Here is a 19,693-nt window from a genome sequence, read left to right on the forward strand (position 1 = left end):
TTTTCCTTCATGTAATTTCTAAGTTTTTTCCTGTATATTTTTCCTGATTCGTCAGTTTTTGTTGCTTGGCCTAATTGTTAATGTTTAAACATGTTCAATATCACTGCTGTAAGGTAATCCACATCTCAGTAACAGCTCTTACCATCAAATTGCATAAGTTAAGGATAAATATGAAATAATAATAATAATAATATTAATAATAAATATGTGGTGGAATTATCGGCCGTATTCTAGGAGAACTTGCTCAGTTTTTTGGACGAATCCCATAATATATTTTTGTAATAAAAACAATTCATAGGAAAATATAATTACTTGAAGAACCCAATGATAAAGAATCATTGAAAACTTTCTTAAGAAACTCCTGATAAAATCAACGATTTCATTTCACATAGGATCCTTGAAGAAACTTAAGTAGTACATTGAATGGGTTTTGCATAAATATTTGGAGAAAGTTCTGCAGAAAGCATAATGAAATTGCTGGAAAAAAGCCGAGAAAATTGATTTTCGGGTTTTTCGACAAATGCCTGTACGATTTTTTGGAATAATTTTCAGAGCATTCCAAGAATTATAACTGTATTGTTCTCAGAAAGGGCTGCTGGATGAATTAATTAAAAATTGCTGAAATAATTTATGAATCTCTAGACATGGGAAAAATATAAGGAATGGTTTGAAGAATTCATAGTTGTATCTACTTTATATCCAAAGGTACAGTAGAATGCAAATTCTTCAGCAGTGCTCATTTAACTTCTGAACAGGCAACATTGCTGCACCTGGCGCGAAAGATAGCACGCACAAATCATGGCTACTATGTTTTACTGCACATATGCGGTGATGCCCGCAGAACAGCCCGATAATTATAGACAAAGTTTTACAACTCATTCAAAAATCAATAATTAATTACTGGGGCGTCCGATTTAAAAACGATCTTCGGCAAATTTGTAGCTGACTATTGTATCTCACAGTATCAACGTAGTTCTAATCCCCAAGAGCACATGGGCAAACATTATGACCGATTGAATGAACTGCTTGCTTTTCCCATAGTAATTCGCATATAAACTTCAAAGGGCTTGTGCAGTCTCAGTTTTCATCCGAATGAGCTCAAATTTTGGGAGGACACACGATTTTTTGAACCACTCTAATATATATATATATATAAATATATACATATATATATATATATATATATATATATATATATATATATATATATATATATATATATATATATATATATATATATATATATATATATATATATATATATATATATATATATATATATTGGATAAATTCAAAACAGGTAGTTGAATTTAAAATTCCTAGAATCCGGAATTTCATGGAAACAGTTCTTGAACCTATTCTGGAGAAATTCCTAAAGAAATATTTGAACCATTTCTTGGTGGAATTGAATGTGAACTTTCTGATGAAATTCCTCAAGGAATTTTCAAGACGTTAAGTCAATATTGATGAAATGTTCCTAGAAACTCTTGGAGGAATCTCTGAATTCGTTAAAAAAAATCTAGTGGAATCCCTGGCATCATTTCTTAAGAAAATCTTAGAAGTTTTTAACATGAATATCAGGAGGGCTAACTAGTGAAATTTCTGGAATATGCCTTTCGGAATTATTTTAAGAATATGATTTAAGTTTTATACATGACCAGAAGACCAGAAGAGTTTGAGATGAGTCCATGGAGAAATTATTAGAGGAATCTCTGGAAGCATCCTCAGAATGATTCTAGTTGAAATCTGTGGAGAAATTTCAGGAGAAACATCAATTTCTTGGAGAAACCATTTGAAGGATATCTGTGAGAATTCCTAAAGCAATAGCTTAATATTTCTGTTGTGTAGTAAGAACAACTGCTTAGTTTGGAGGTTGAACAAAGAATGAATATATTTTCTAGTTGTCATTATTAGTATAATAATCATGGCTAGCTTGGCAGTTCAAGGGTTACTGTTCTAACATCTCCCTTCTCAGAAAAGCTCATAATAGGGTAGGTGTACCAGTTATGGCCATAGTGGTTCCCTATTTTGCCATACGTAATAACTTGTGTGTTTTAACATTTTGAAAAGTTTTTTTTGTGTTTTAGCAGTAAGATATAGCTTATATCTTGATGTTAAAACATTCAAAATAATTAAAAATGTAGAAGCTATCAAAATATTGCATATGGCCAAATAGGGAACCACTATGGCCATAACTGGTACACTTTCCCTATTCAAAATGAGAAGGAAGCCAACGTTTCCTGCCTGAAGGTCCTCGGAAGGGTAGTGAACGTTTTCTGGACGGAACTGGATCTGTGGTGGTTTGATTTATCTGCGATGGTCCAGGTACAGCATCTTCCATTGGATTCTGCATTACGTCTTCAGGAAACGTACCAGCTCTTGGGGATCCGGGATCAGGAACGGGGTTGTCCACAAGAATAGGGAGATTTTCGATGTTTTCGACTTGATTAAGTTGACCTGGACAGTTGAACACCACGCTACCCTTCTTTTCGATAACGGTTCCTTGCGCCCAATATCGTTCGTTTCGAATATGAATTTCAGCGATTACTGCGTCTCCAGCTTCGAAAGACCGGTGTTTAGCGCCGTGCTTCTTATTGAATTTCATGTTCTGTACTTCATTGATGTGAGATGGCTCTGGAACCGATGGCTTCATCAAATCTAGAACGGAGCGGGGTTTCCTTCCCAGTAAAACTTCAGCTGGCGATTTGTTGTGCGGCAAAGACGGATTCGGGGTGCAACGATAGGTTTGAAGGAAAATCTGCAAAGTGTCTTCAACATCTTCTCCGCCTATCTTCAAAAGAGCTCTCTTCAACGTATCCACAAACCTTTCGGCTTGACCATTAGACTGTGGATGAAAGGGAGAAGTCTTCACATGATCGATTCCGAAATCTTGACAAAACTTTTCAAAGGCTTCCGAACATCGGGCATCCGTCTGCTTCACAGAATGATTCACGTCTTTTGTAGAACGATGATACTGCATCCGGAAGTTTCACAGAAGGCCAGTTTTCACGTACTTGTTTGAGAATCGTCTGGAGAGTTTTGTCTTTTCTTGTTTCTTGCACGATCATTTGATTTGTCACCGGAAGAGCTGATAAAACTTCGGATTGAATGTTACGGATATCTTCCTCGATTTGTAGACTTGCGATCACGTAATCTTCATCGGGCTTGGAATGTACTCCAATCAAACGAGAAAGGACATCGGCATATCCAAAACTTTCAGTCTTCTTGAATTCGATCTTGAAATCGTATTGTAGCAGTGTGAGCGCCCACCGCTGCAATCTGTTTGCTGTATGAACAGGAATCCCTTTCTTCGAACCAAATATACCAAGGAGTGGTTTGTGATCGGTCTGCAGGGTGAAACGTCTTCCAAATATCATACGGTGGAAATTGGTACAGGTAAAAATCAGAGCTAGTCCTTCTTTTTCTCCTTGAGCGTAATTCCGTTCAGCATCCGTCAACGTGCGAGAAGCGTGACAAACAGCTTTCATAGAACCATCCGGGAAACGGTGAAGTAGGACTGCTCCTATGCCATGCTGTGATGCATTCGCTGCTACTATCATCTCCAAATTCGGATTGTAATGGGTCAACAGCAGGTCCGATTGCAAAACGTTCTTGAATTGCTCAAAAGACTTCTGGCAGGCTGGACTCCAGTTCCACTTCACGTCCTTTTTCAGACGAATCCCTTCTTCATCTACTATCAACCCGAGGTACTTGATCTGTTGCATGAAGAAATTGCTTTTTTCGATTTTCAGATGGAACCCATGTTCTTCAATGCGCGCCAACAGGCGGTCGAGTTGCTCAAGATGTTCTTCTAAGGAATCACTGGCTACAATGATGTCGTCCAAATAACCGCTGATGTCTTCCAGATCGGCGATCATGCTGTCCACGATCTGTTGAAATTCGCCTGGTTCTGTTTTCACTCCTGGAGAAAGTCGATTGAAATGATTTAGCCCTTTGTGCGTGTTGATGGTCAGTAATTTTCTGCTTTCTTCGGAGACTTCGACTTGCAAATAAGCATCCGAAAGATCGATTTGCGAAAATATCTTCTTTCCAGTCAATTTTGCGAATATGTCTTGAGGCGGATGGTGATTCGACTCCAATCTCTCGTTCAATCCGGTCGAATAATCGGCACAGATCCTCACTTTACCGTTTGGTTTCCGAACTGCTACAATAGGGGCGGCCCACTCGGAGTATGTCACAGGAGATATGATTCCCAGTGCTTGAAGTCGATTCAGTTCATCTTCAATCTTCTCAGTGGATGCATATGGAACTGGGCGTTTTTTTACGATAGACTGGTCTGTTTCCTGGCTTGACCGTCAGCGATACTTGTTTCTTCGTGCACAGTCCGAGACTTTCGTTGAACACGTTGCTGTACTTCGCTTTCAAACTATCGACCAGACCAACAGCGTTTGGATGAAGCTTCATGGATACTTGGTTGCACACTGCGTTGAACGATACATCCCATAGTCCAAAAAGTTCGATCCACTCAGCTCCAAATAGATTGAGATCGTCTGCCTTCGATACGAAGCATCTTCCCTGCTTGGACATGCCATTCAATGTAATTGAACACGTTAACTCCAAAATGAGACCCATATCGTCACCGGAAGCATTCACCACGTTGATAGACTGTTGTTTTCCGGTCGGGCAGCCCAATTGCTGGTAGACTTCATGGGAAATTACGCTGATGTCCGCTGCACTATCCGGCTTATACTAATAATGACTTATACTTACTACGCATTCTGACTGGGCTTCCGTTGAGTTCGACCGTAGTGAATTTCCGATTAGCTTCAATACTGACCTGATTTATGGAATAAATTCCTTGGGCTTTTGCTGATTGATTCTTCGAACCTCGATTCTTCTTCTTCGGTTTCGCCTGGAAGCAGGCACAGTATCCCTCTTTATGTCCGACTTTCTTGCATGACTTGCACTGATGTTGAATGAAGTTGCAGTTCTTGGAGTAGTGCATTTCTCCGCAACGCCAGCAAGGGGTGTTCGGGACATCGGAGAACTGCTGCTGCTGCTGATATTGACCAGTTGTCTTGACTTTCGTTGGTTGCTTGATGGCGCAAACTGTGGATTTGTTACCTGACTTCTCGATCATTGCCGTATCCTTTTTGAGATTCAGGAGCCGCTGACAATCCTCGGCCAACGAATGTAGTGCCATCGGCGTCGCTGGATTAGCGTTCTCGATCTTGGACAGCAGGGAAGTTCGGATATCCGCGTCTTTGCTTGAATTCAGGCCGCAAACGAAGAGTAGACATTTGAACTGGTCAGTCGTGATTTCCGGTAGTTTGAATTCTTCACACTTCTCGTTCACGATGCCAGCGTACGTGTAGAAATCATCCGACGGACTCTTCTGCTGCTGTAGACACTGGTACCGCAAGTTGAACAATGATGTGTTCCGACCGAAAATTGACTTCAAGGTGTTGATGGTGTCTTCGAATGAAACGTCTTTCGGTTTCTTCGGTAGGATGTAGTTCACATATTTCTTGTGCGCTACAGTGCTGATGTTCCGGAGCAAGAGTCTGATCTTGGCCGGTCCATCCAATTTCCGGGCGTCTTCTTCAAACAGATCCTCGTATTTTGCAAACCAGGTTTCAAACGTAACTCCCGCTTCAGCGTCGTAATGGAATTCACTGATGCTGCTTGACAAAGACTCGATCAGGAACTCAGTCTGGTTTTGTCGGCGTGAATCCTGCTGATTGGGCTGCAGATTACCGTCACCACTTCCAACTTGTTGACTTGCTGCGGCTCTTGAAGCGGAAAGTTCTTGAAGGATTCGTCCTTGGTTCTCCAGAATCCGCAAGAGATTTGCCTCGAACTCGGGACTCATTTCGCTGCCGTAACTGTGCGTGACTTCGTAAAAATTCTCGTCGTCAAAATATGTTGTGTAGTAAGAACAACTGCTTAGTTTGGAGGTTGAACAAAGAATGAATATATTTTCTAGTTGTCATTATTAGTATAAGAATCATGGCTTGCTTGGCAGTTCAAGGGTTACTGCTCTAACAGTTTCCTTAAGCATTTTAAAGAAAAACATGTTTATCAAAGATACGCTAAATGGATCGGCAATGCTAGCGTGGCTCCATGACACACAAGTCTAATCTGAGCTTGATCTAGTCTTTTTGAATAAAAAGTCTAAATCAATAATTATTAGAGTTTTTATAGAAAATTGAAGTGAGAAGTAGGCTTGGTTCCAGAAGGTGCGTAAATGCAACAAAAATACAGAAGAATTATGTATACAAATGTACAGTAATGGCAAAAGGTTGGTTTTAACATTAGCTTATAGCTCACTCGATATCGATTTATGGCTGTATTCAGTGATAGTAAACGCTTGCATTGCTTTGATTTAGTTTTGGTTGGTGTTTCAATCTTCAATAATGTTTATTGCAGTTCATAAAACATATTTTCAATTTTTGGAAGCATAAATGGGAGCCAAAAAAAGTCACGTTATATCGATGTAGAAATTCGTTACATCGAGTTACGTTATAAAGAGGTTACGTTATATGGAGGTATGGCTGTGTTTTTTTTATCAAGAACAGGTATATTTTGGAAGAGAGTATATAATTCTGTTATACCAAATGTCCATTATGTGAAATGGCGTTGAATCAAATAACTCAATAATGAAATACCAAATTTCTCAAAACCAAAACTGTTGGTTTTGAGAACTTTTGAGTCGTAAGCCGTACCCCATTGCACAGTCATTCGTTTACACCTTTGAATGGTACTTTAAAAGTTTTGCATCCCCTCAGCATGATCTCCAACGGGCTGTTTGTGGCTCGGGCCCGTCGCAACATCAGCGAAGGCGAAGAACTCACGATCAACCACGGTCCGTACTACAAAAACGCTCCCGGGGAGAAGCGCCGTGAATATCTGCGGAAGATCTACATCAACTGTGATTGCTACGAATGTGGCCAAATTGAAGACCATTGGGTTCGTACTAATCTCCCCCTTAAGCGATCTTTACAAACGTAACATTCTTCTATCCCCCTCAGACTCGTTACCAACGCGTCAAATGTGAGGACTGCATGTTCAACGGCGACGCACCGCACACCTGTCCGCAGTGTCTCCAGGTGCGGGAACAAACGCCGGAAATGGAACTCCTGATCCACCAGTTGCAGAGCATCGAGTCCAGCCTGTCGCGGAACCATTTGCCGCAGTTGATCCCACTGTCGATGCTGGGCCGAACGGCTGGGGGCCTACAGACGGCCACCGCTTCCGGCAAGCGCAAAGTGGAGTTGCTCATGTTCTTCGAGCGGATCTGGCTGATGGTGTTTGTCGACGCGACCAACATCCCGCTGTACAACAATCTCAAGGAGCAGCTGTCGTGTTTTGCGGATGAAGGTAAGTGTTATAGGAATTTTAATGTTGTGTACTATATTGTAAATTTTGCACCTTATGATTTGTAATCGTCGACAGCCAAACAAGCCGCTGCGAATTACACGTTTTGCCAGTCTTACCAACATAACGGCAAATCACCGCCTTTGATTTGTTTGTTGGCGACGATTTTTTCGGTCTGTTTGAAAGTTGGCGGCGCGTTTCGTTGTCAATGAAACAGACAATAACTTAGAAAGTTGGTGTAAAATTAAGTGGTGAGCTCGTTTTAATGCTTTTGAATCAAATGAGTAAAATCCATTGCGTCTTCATTTCCTCCACTAGATTCTGCATCCAAATCGTTTGCGACATTTTTCCCCTTCTTCTCTCCCCATACAGTAATCCGGGACTCCATCGACGGAGTGTTCATCCTGGAGAAACGCTGCAAAGCCATCATCGACACGCTGTTCCCGGAAATGAGCGTCTTGGTGGCAAACGAGTATGAGCTGATCGTGCGCCGGGTCGTCAAGTACATGCTCCCGGCCAAGTATGTCCCGTCGGTCCAATATCACAAGCCCAAGCGAAGCTATTGATCGTTCTCCACAGTATTCATTTTTTCAGGTTTCTCGGGGTGGACATGCGGCAGGTGCACCGAACGATCGATCTAACCCGATCGATGATCAAGCACGCCTTTGTGATACTGGAGAGCCACTTCCTGTACGACGACGACAGCTATCGGAAGCTGTTGGCAGTGGAGTACTGGCTAAGGACGTTCGAGAACAACATTCGATCGACGGAAGCCAACGACGAGAGCGAACTGTTCCTGTCGTTGATCGGAGCGTTGAACGGTACGAGTGATTCAAACGATCACAAGAAAACGACACGCGCGAAGCGATCGTCACAGAAGAAGCAATTGGATGACACCAATCAGAAGAGGACTGATGAAAGCGGAAATGTGAGTATAGAAGATAGTGGTAACAGTACCGGCACGAACACCAGTAGCGATAGTATCAAAACGGTGCTGGTGATCAATGGTCACGATCGGGATGATGCGGAGAAAGTGACCGCGGACGAATCGCCGAAACGCAAGGACACCGGAACCGTTCCGAAGCCCAGCCGCACACCCAAACACCATCGAAAGGTATGAGTGGTGCCTTTCAGTTTTGTAGGTATGTCTAAAAGATCTACCTTAGTTGAATAGGGTATTTTAAGTTTCGTATGTAGATAGATCGAGAACCGATCGAGAGTTCATTTTAAGGGCTGTTTTATGCGCTCGAATTTTAGCAAAATTGTTTAACAGCGTATCGAAAGCATTACGCCTGCCAAGTCAAAGACAACGCATTCTCACTCTAACCAGTAGGGTAATTAGTAGTTTAAATATTAACAATACGAAGAAGAGCAGAAGCCGCTGAACAAATCGAATAAGATACGCTTGAGAAAAAAAAATACGAGACGGAACTGTCGAGAAACGTTTTAGGGAAACAAAAGACTTAGATGTACGCGGTATGTTACGAGGTTCAAGTTAATCATTGAAAAGCTGTCAATGATAAGATCCAATTGGACGAATGACCCCAAAAAATGCTATTTTGAAAAGAGGAAAAGCGAAACGACAGTGATTGCTACGCATTGTTGCAATTATATTGTAGCAATTTGTTCAGTCATAATATTCTCATTTAGGACGGTTTAATTAAATCCATGGAAGAAGTTTTAATTTTGTTACACGCGAAGCAATCGGAAACTCACACGACTGTCCCACCGAAATTGCTTTCGGTGAAGAGCAATTATTTTACTTTTCAATAGTACCTAAATAAATGATAATTAACATTAATCTCTATTTGAGTTATACTTCGGCGACAAGTGCTATTTACTGCCTTAAATTCTGAATGCTGTTTATATGATTACAGATTTCAATATCTATTCTAGTCAATTATTTGCTAAAGTGTGTACTTATGTGTTCAACAACTATGTTAAAGCATCTTAGTATAGAAATGTGCATATGGGATATTCAATGTCTTGCTTTAAATTTGAGAGACGGATCCTACAGTTCGATACTCGCTATAGTTTTCTGTGGTTGAAAAATTCAGCAAATTTTTGCTAAACATTTCAGCCATGCAAATCTTAGTAAAATTATGCGAAATTCAACGGAAAAAATGGGTGTGGCAAAAGAGTATAGATAGGAACCATATTCGGAGATCATTCTTTGATTTGACCACCGGACAATATTGTGGCACCACTAGGTGGCAAATATTATTTCATATAACCAAAGCCATCTCTGACGAATTCTCTACGAAAATTCAAAAAGTTTGATGTGTCGCATGATATGGCTCTATCAAATGTATGAATTAACCACTCTCACGGGACTCCCGGACTCTACGGGATTGATTCCTCTTAAGGTTCCACCAGGGCTATCACCAGGACTTCTTTCAGGGTTTCCTCCAAAGATTAGCCAAGGATTTTCCAGGAATCAGAAATTTCTCTAGGGTTTTCTCCAAAGGTTTCAAGGATTATTCTAACAGGAATACCTCGTAGAATCCTTTGAGGAATGGAATGGAGAAATGGAAAGAGAAATTACTGAAGGAATTATTAAATAATACTATTAAATTCTACGAGGAATTCTTTAAAGAATCTCTGAAGGTTTTTCTAGAAAACTTCCACGTTTATGATGGAAAAATTTCTGTGGGAATGTCTGAAGAAGTCTTTGAAGAAATCCCGGAAGATATCCTTGAAATTCATGAAGAAATCCTTTTACTTCGACGCGGAATCTCTGGAAGAATTACTCGTGGAATCCCTAGAAAATCAACTGGAAGAAACTCCTGGAGCGATCTCTGGAGGAATCCCTGGACAAATCTGCAGATATTCCTGGAGGAATCAATAGACATTTCTGGATAAATTACTGCAATAATTGTTAAAGGGATTTTTTCCTGAAATTTGGAGAGGAATCAGTCGCGGAATCTGGTCTGGTGGAATCCCTAGAAAAAAATACTGGGTATTTTCCCTGGAAGAATGCCTTATGAACTACTTCTAAACGAATCTCTGGAGAAATCTGGAGGAATTTGTGAAGAAATACCTTTAGGAATTTCTTGAGAAATTACTGCACCAATTCGTAAAAGGATTTTCACTGCAATTTCTAGAGGAATTAGTCGCGGAATCTATGGAGTATTCACTCGGGGAATTCCTAGAGAAAACTATAGAGAAATTCTTGGAAGAAACTCCTGAATGAATCTCTGGAGGAACCGTTGGAAAAACTGCTAAGGAAATCCTTAAACCAATCTTTAAAGAAATCTCTTGAAAAATTTCCAAGAATATTCCCATAGGAATGTTCAGAGGAATTCCTAAAGACAAGCGTGTGCTAGAATAAGGGCGTAAGTCTTCATCGATCCTCTCTTCTGTCAATAAAGGTGACAAGATGCGGGTTTGTTAGCATTTTTTCACTTCAGAACGCTAGGCAACGATGCAACCTTGCGTCCTGAAATCAAAAAATGGTGACAAACTTGTGTCTTGTCACCTTTATTAACGGAAGAGAGTATCGATGAAGAGAAATCGATGATGCGACTTACGCCCTTATTCTAGCAAACGCTTGAAGAACTCTTTGTGAGGGCAGGATCAAACATGTCGCGCTTCGGTGGAGTAGTGAATTGAAAAAGCGCCGCGGATCACGGAGTAGCAACTACGAATTATTTCAGAAGAAATCCTTTGATGAATTCCTTGAAAAATACTTGGGGAATCAATTAATCTTTTTTTGAGGGAATCATGGAGAAATCGCAGGAAGCTTTCCTTAGAGAAACTTCTGAAGAAATCTATAGGAGTTCCAGGATGAATCTCTGTCTATAGGAATTGATGAAGAATTTCTAAAGAACTAATTCATCTTTTAATTCATCTTAGAATTCTTTTACTTCCAGACGAATCTATCGAGAAATTCCTGGACCAATCTATGAAAAAAAATCCAGGAGATATCTCTAGAAATTCTAAAGGAATCTATGGAAGAATTCCATAAAACATGTGAATGAATTCTTGCAGAAATCTTTTAAAAAATTCCTGGAGGAGTGTCCTGATAAAATTGCGGTGACATTATAAAAGGGATTTCTGGAGGAATTTCAGAAGAAATCCTTGAAAATTACTGGACGAAATCAATTGAGAAATTCCTCAAGTTCTATTGGATATACTGGATCTTAATGATATCCTTGGAGGAATTCATAGAGAAATCCCAGGAGGAATCCTTTGAAGAAACATCTGAACAAAATTTATAGCATTTCGTGGAGGAATCTCTATAGGAATTATTGAAAAAAAATTCTTGTAAGCAATATTTTAGGATTTTTTTCCAGCATTTTCTGGGAAAAAATCTGGTGGAATCTCCGGAGAAATCTCCAAAGAAATTTCTGGAGAAATCCTTGGAAGCATCCAAGAAGAAACTCCTAGAGGAACTTATAGCGAATTTCCTGGAGAAACTGCTAACCAATTTTCGAAGAAATTGCTTTGATGAAACTTCTGAAGGAATCTCTGGAGAAATTCCAGAAGAAATTGTGTATCAGTTCTTGTAGGAATCGTTAAGAAAACTCCTGGAGGTGTGTCTTTATATAATCACGGTGAAGTTGCTGGAGGAATTCCAGTGGAAATCCTTTGAAGTATTCCTTGAAAAATATTTGAAGAAATCAGTCGAGGAATTCCTAAAGCTCTATTCGATATTTGAATCGTAATGATATCCTTGCAGGAATTCCAGGAGGCTTCCCTTAGAGAATCTTCTGAAGGAATCTTTATGATTTTCTGGAGGGATCTCTATCTATAGGAATTAATGAAGAATATACTGTAAGATTTTTTTTCTGGAAAATAATCTTTGTAGAATCTCTGGAGGAGTCTGTAGAATCTCTGGAGAAATTCTGGATGAGTTCTTGGAGAAATCCTTGAAAAAACTTCTGGAAAGTATCTTGATAAAATCCCTTTGAAATAGCTGAAGGAATTTCTGGAGAAATTGTAGGAGAAAACCTTAAAAGTATTCTTTGAAAACGTTTGGAGAAATCAATTGAGGTATTCTTTAAGTTCTATTCGATATTCTAAATCTTAACGATGGTAAGACGGCCAAGAAACATCAATCTTATAAGTCTTTAAAGTCAGAACAGGCTGAATTCTGAATCCACACTGGAATCCCAGGATCGACACTGACATTCTGCGATCCTTATTACAATCCCAGAGTTCACACTGAAATCCTGCGATCCACACTACAATCCTTGGAACCCCACTAGCGTGGTGATGCCGACAAGAGCTGCTGACAAAACAGCTAAAAAATTGAAATATTTTATCTAGTGGAAATCTGAATTTGAAAATTCTGTCATCAGACTGCTCTTTCACAACTTTTCCGAAGATATCATTCATCCATTTTGTCTTTGTGTATTCAACTGATTAAAAGTAGATCATTAGGCGTTAATGAGTTTGTAGAAATTTCTAAAGAAATTACTGTAGGAATTGTTGAAGTTATTCTTTGAGAAATCTTCTTTGAGAAAGTTATTCTTTGAGAAATTGAGTTATTCTTTGAGAAGTATATCTTTGAGAAATCTCAAAAGGCATCCCTTGAAAAAAAAAATGTTGAAATTATGTAATATAATTCCTGGAAGAACCTATAGGAATTTATGAAAAAAAAAATCCTGTTAGTTTTCTCCAGCAATTTCAAGAAAATAAAAATGTGGTGGAATCCCAGAAGAAACTACTAAACCAAGGGGGTGACCTATTTCGCATAAAGACGTTTCGCATTAACCAGTTTTATACAAGAATAGGTAGCATCAGGGAATGTCTGAAAACACAGTGCTGTGTCAAGAATCTGCAAGTCGCTCAGAAATGTATTGTGCGTCTCCCATTATTTGCGAGTGAACTCAAAGCAAGGTGCAGGAGGCAATTCGGTTTTGTGCGAGACGAAGCAAAACACAATCTCTACTCCTTCAATCTATTTCGGGAAAGCAAAAAAAAAAATCACTCTAGGAAAATTTTCAACAACAAAGCGGACAAGCTTAATAAGTGCTTTTCAAAAACTTTAGTTGTGGATCTTAATATATTTGGTAAAGTCAGAAACATAAGGCGGTGATGAATAATGTGCATCGTGTTTAAGAGTTTTGAGTCACATATATATATATATATATATATATATATATATATATATATATATATATATATATATATATATATATATATATATATATATATATATATATATATATATATATATATATATATATATATATATATATATATATATATATATATATATATATATATATATATATATATATATATATATATATATATATATATATATATATATATATATATATATATATATATATATATATATATTTACATATCTATTAATGAAATGAATTCAAGTGGAATTTTTTACGCGTATACGAAATGCAACGAGTGGAAATGAGACAACCCGATACCACGCAGCCCAAAGCACATTGCGAGTCAGCACTGCCAGGGTGCAGCACAGAAAAAAATACTCGTGCACGTCTCCTTCTAATTTAGGGTGCTATTTCGCAGCAGCCCGTGTAGCACCGAAAGAGATTTGAGTCGGACCCCATCCCTGGGTAGCATTTCAAAGATTTCATATAATTCTAATTATGCCAAATGTTCATTATGCCAAACGTCCGCATGCGAAACACCTTTATGCGAAATGTCTCACCCCCCTAGAGGAATTTCTAGAGGAACTGCTATCCTGGAGATATCCCTAAAGGAGTTCCTGTAGTAATTCCTTAAGGAATTCTTGATGAAACTTCAGAAGGAATCTCTGGAGAAATTCCAGAAGAATTTGTGGATGAATTCTTAGAGAAATTCTTGAGAAAATCTTTTGGAGAAGTGTCTTGTTAAAATCACAGTGAAATTGCTCAAGGAATTCATGGAGTGTTCCTAAAGTTCTATTCAATATCAAAAATCTTAACGATATCCTTGGAGAAATTGATGTAGAAATCCCAGGAGGCATCCCTTGAAGAAACTTTTGAAGAAATCTATAGGATTTTCAGGAGGAATCTCTATAGGAATTTTTGAAAAAAATCATTGAAGAATTCTTTAAAAGACTTCTCCACCAATTTCTGGAAAGAAAATCCTGGTGGAATCTCAGGAGGAATCCCTTGAGAAATTTCTGGAGAAAAACCTGAACGACTTCTTGAAGAAACTTCTAGAGGACCAATCTTTGAAGAAATTCCTGGAGATATTCCTAAAAGCATTCCTGTAGAAATTCCAGAAGGAATCTTTGATGACACTCCTGAAGAAATCTTTGGAGAAATTCCAGAAGAAAATGTTGGTGTGTTCTTGGAGGAGTCTTAAAAACTCCTGGAGGAATGTCTTGGAAAAATCATGGTTAAATTGATGAAGGAATTCCTGGAGGGTTCCAGGAGATATTCTTTGAAGAATTCCTTGAAAAATACTTGGAGAAAGCAATTAAGGAATTCCTAAATAAGTTCTACTCGATATTCTGAATCATAATGATATCCTTGGAGCAATTCGTGGAGAAATCCCAGGAGGCATCCCTGGAAGAAGCTTTTGAAGAAATCTATAAGGTTCCCTGGAGATATCTCTATCCATAGGAATTAATGAAGAATTTCCTGTAAGAATTCTATGAAGGATTTCTCCAGCAATCTCTGGAAAAATTCCAGCTGGAATATCTGAAGGAACATCTAGAGACATTTTTGGAGAAATCCCTGGAGGACTTCTTGCAGAAATTTCTAAAGGAATCTATGTAGAAATTCCTGAAGAAACTGCTAACTAATGTTTGAAGAGATTCTTGAAGATATCCCTGTGGGAATTACCGGAAAATTCCTTAAGGAATCTTTTATAGAACTCCTGAAGAAATTTCAGAAGAAATTGTGGATAGATTCTTGGAGGAATCCTTGAAAAACGAAAAAAAAACTCCTGACAGAGTGTCTTGATACGATTCCGGTGAAAATGCTGAAGAAATTTTTGGAGAAATCATTTGAAGAATTCCTTGAAAAATACTTATAGAAACCAGTTGAGGAATTTCTTGATAAGTTCCATTCGATATTCTGAATCTTAATTGGGAAATCCCAGGAGGTTTGAAAAAACTTCTGAAAAAATCTATAAAATTTCCTGGAGGAATCTATATCTACAATGTAGAATGTATTAATGTAGAAACTCCTGTAAGAATTCTCTAAGGGATTTTTTCAGCAATTCCAGGTGAGAAAGTAGCAATCCTTGAAGAAATTTCTAGAGGAATCTAAGGAGAAATTCCTGGAGAAGCTGCTAACTAACCTTGAAGACATTACTGGAGATATCCCTAGGGGAATTTCTGCTGAAATTCCTGGATGAATCTTTTATGGGACTCCTGGAGAAATTCTTGAAGAAATCTTCGGTAACACTTTTGAAGGAATTTCAGCAGAAAGTGTGGATGAGTTCTTGGAGGAATCCTTCAAAAAAAAAAATCCTGGAGGAGTCAATCGAGAAATCAATTGAGGATTTCCTTAAGTTCGATATTCTGAATGTTAATGATATCCTTGGAAGAATTCATGGAGGAATCCCAGGAGGCATACCTTTAAGAAACTTCTCAGCAAATTTATAGAATTTCCTGGAGCAATCTTTATTTATATGAATTAATGACGAAATTCGTAAAAGAATTCTTAGACGGATTTCCTTGTGGAATCTCTGGAGGAATTGCTTGAAATATTTCTGGAGAGATATCTGGAGGACTCATTGATGAAACTTCTAGAGGAGATTTATAGAGAAATTCCTAGAGAAACTGATAACCAATCTTTGAAGAAATTCCAAAGATATCCCTAGTGTAATTTCTGGAGAAATTCCTGGAGCAATCTTTTATGAAACTCCTGAGAAATTGGATGAGTTCCTGGAGGAATCCTTGAAAATAAAAAAAAACTCCTAGAGGAGTGTATTGATAAAATCACGGTGAAATTGCTGAAGGAATTCCTGGAGAAATCCTATGAAGAATTCCTTGAACAATACTTGGAGAAATCAATTGAGGAATTCTTTAAGTTCTATTCGATTTTCTGAATCTTAATGATTCCAGTAAGCATTCCTTTGACGAAACTTCTGATGAAATCTATAGGGATTCTTGGAGGAATCTCCATCTATATGAATTAATAAAAATAATTCTGTAAGAATTCTTTAATGGTTTCCTCCAGTAATATCTGGAAAAAATCCTTGTGGAATCTCTGGAGGAATCCCTATAAAAATACCTGGAGGTCTTCTTGAAGAAATTCCTAGAGAAATCTAATGAGAAATTTCTGGAAAAACTGCTAACCAAACATTGAAAAAATCCTCGAGATAGCCTTAGAGGAATTCTTGGAGAAATTCCTAAAGGAATCTCTGGAAGAATTCCAGAAGAAATTGTGGATGAGTTCTTGGAAGAATCAAAGAAAAAACTCCTGTAGGAGTGTCTTGATAAAATCACGGTGCAATTGCTGAAGGAACTCCTGGAAGGATTTCAGGAGAAATCATTAGAAGAATGTATTGAAAAATATTTGCAGAAAGCAATTAGGCTATTCCTTAAGTTCTATTCGATATCCTGAATCTTAATTTGCTCTTTCCCATGCACTATGGGCCAGGGACGCAATCTGACGGGACAAAATTAATAACTCGGTAACGAAGCGTTTCCGGTATTTGGTGTCTTCGGCAAAGTTTTTTGTAACAACGAGGACCATCTACTGACATAAACGGATAGTTCGTAAATCGTCCGCATAGGTGGCGCCACCATCTAACTTTTCACTTTGACGTTCTAGAGACTTGGCATGTTCGGCAAAGTTGTTCATTTTGATAAAATAAACAACTCTCTCGAAGACGTCAAAATTCCACAGCCTACTGTTTTCGAGTTATTGGCAAAATTGGAGAAAATTAGTGAAAAAACGATTTTTTTCACCGAATTTGATATTTTTCTTAAGAACCATGTCATATAATATTTTTTGCTGATAAACATACAACGAACGCAAGCTCTGGTGGAAAAAAAATAATAATACGACGCATAAAACCTAAGAAATAGTGAAAAAACTTAAAAAATAGAGCAATTTTTAAACCTTAATATCTCCAAAAGCGCAAAAAATCGCAAGCTCAGATTTTCAGGCAACATAGAGCAATACTTGATGAAACGGATGTCAAAATTCCAGAGAGGTATATTTTGGTGTTTTTTTAGATTTTTCAATTTTTTTACGGTTTCTTTTCCATTACGCGATTAATATTGTCATGGCAAATATTTAAGTGTATGTTTAAATTATCGGAAAAATATATTTTATTATTTCATGAAATTATCATATCTGCTCACAGTACAAGCTGGCTTTGGATTTCATCTCGAATTCGTTGTCACAGTTTTCCGGAATCTCAAAATTTAAGCAAATCCGGTCATTAAACACATATTTAAGGTTAAACAACCAAACGGTTCTCAAAATCGAAGGAATCTCTAAATTGATACCTTTGATCTGCATCCTCTGTTTCGAAACATCCAAGAATCAACGCTCTTTCCGCTTTAAAACAAATCTACAAGCTCCGGACAAGAGATCGTGCGCTCTGAAATTTTAGTATTTAGAGATAATGACATGAATATGCTTTAAAATTTGATTTTCCGTGTTAAAAGTAACACATTCACAAAATAAATTGCTCACCTCGAACCATGATGACAACAATTAACTGACACATGATCAAGTCTTTCATGGCATACTATATCATTTGAATTATTGAAGAAAAACAATTATGTACCCAGTTTTAATCTACACTTTCATCTACATTACTCGATATCAACTCAAGGAACTGCTCTTAAACTGAATTTCATGGCTACTATGATGGCTTTTTTAAACAGTTTTCTGAAAGTTTTTGTTCCACGACTCGTAATTTCTTGAAGGCGATCGTCCCTTCAGATTCCTCATGGAAATTAACTGTATTGGAGAAAAACATTGTAAAAAAATGATAGATCTCAAAAACACCAAAATATACCTCTCTGGAATTTTGACATCCGTTTCATCAAGTATTGCTCTATGTTGCCTGAAAATTTGAGCTTGCGATTTTTTGCGCTTTTAGAGATATTAAGGTTCAAAAAATGCTCTATTTTTCAGGTTTTTTCATAACTTCTTAATTTTTATGCGTCATATTATTAAAATTTTTCCACCAGAGCTTGCGTTTGTTTTATTTTTATCAGCAAAAAAATATTATATGACATGGTTCTTAGGAAAATGTTGAATTCGGTGAAAAAAATAGTTTTTTCACTAATTTTCTCTAATTTCGCCAATAACTTGAAAACAGTAGGCTGTGGAATTTTGACGTCTTCGAGAGAGTTGTTTATTTTATCAAAATGAACAACTTTGCCGAACATGCCAAGTCTCTAGAACGTCACAGTAAAAAGTTAGATTGTGGCGCCACTTATGCGGACGATTTACGAACTATCCGTTTATTTCAGTAGATGGTCCTCGTTGTAACAAAAAACTTTGCCGAAGACACCAAATACCGGAAACGCTTCGTTACCGAGTTATTAATTTTGTCCCGCCAGATTGCGTCCCTGTCCCATAGTGCCATGGTAGCTTCAGAATTTCATTGATTGTCGACGAACTCGAGACAAACTAAATCATATGAATACTATGCAATAGTTACTGGAATATGATTCTATCTTCTTCTTTCTGGCGTTACGTCCCAACTGGGACAAAGCCTGCTTCTCAGATTAGTGTTCTTATGAGCACTTCCACAGTTATTAACTGAGAGCTTTCTTTGCCGATTGACCATTTTTGCATGTGTATATCGCGTGGCAGGTACGAAGATACTCTATGCCCTGGGAATCGAGAAAATTTCCTTTACGAAAAGTCCCTCGACCAGCGGGATTCGAACCCACGACCCTCAGCATGCTGAATAGCTGCGCGTTTACCGCTACGGCTATCTGGGCCCCTTCATTCTATACTCATCAGAATAATCCAAAAGTCAAGTAACTGTTTCAATAATTGAACTATTGATACACAATCAATTCATTATTGTAAAATAACTAAAAATTCAGCTGATTTGCAACATTGTTTGTTAAAGCCTTTTTTTATAAAAACGATTTTTGCGTAAAGAGACAGTTGTGGAAAAAAGGGTTGAGGTCATAAAAATTTGAAAAAAAAATCCTAAAAAAGCTTTCTCGATGTCTTTATTTATTTTTAACTTCGTCTTGCCATCAAGTAGGCTGTTGAAAAATGTCATGAAACCTCTCATACAAAATGACATATTAGTACTCTCCTGTTTTACCAAATTTTCCGAAAACTTTCCCAAACTTTTTCGTCACACGAACACGTCGGAACCCTTCAAGAAAATAACAGTGAAAGAATTGTGTAAATCGGTTGTCCCGTTCTCAAGCCATTTCGTGACATACAAACACCACTACATTTTTATTTATATAGATTTTCTTAATTACTGAATATCT

The 19,693-nt window shown here is 37.9% G+C and overlaps 1 protein-coding gene across 2 annotated transcripts in view; it reads left to right on the forward strand.

The window, feature by feature from the left end:
- The window catches only part of LOC5567359, a 28,566-nt gene extending 19,427 nt beyond the window's left edge, over positions 1 to 9,139 (forward strand). The window contains exons 4-7 of one of the 2 annotated variants that reach the window (XM_021851574.1): positions 6,750 to 6,930; positions 6,993 to 7,341; positions 7,711 to 7,858; positions 7,918 to 9,139. In XM_021851574.1, coding sequence (XP_021707266.1) covers positions 6,750 to 6,930; positions 6,993 to 7,341; positions 7,711 to 7,858; positions 7,918 to 8,458 — 1,219 coding nt within the window. In that variant the 3' untranslated portion in view covers positions 8,459 to 9,139. The remainder of the gene's footprint in view (positions 1 to 6,749; positions 6,931 to 6,992; positions 7,342 to 7,710; positions 7,859 to 7,917) is intronic. The other variant, XM_001657324.2, reaches the window with a different exon arrangement.
- Positions 9,140 to 19,693: the final 10,554 nt, after the last annotated feature.

This window comes from Aedes aegypti, chromosome 3 (assembly GCF_002204515.2).
Source record: "Aedes aegypti strain LVP_AGWG chromosome 3, AaegL5.0 Primary Assembly, whole genome shotgun sequence".
NCBI lineage: Eukaryota > Metazoa > Arthropoda > Insecta > Diptera > Culicidae > Aedes > Aedes aegypti.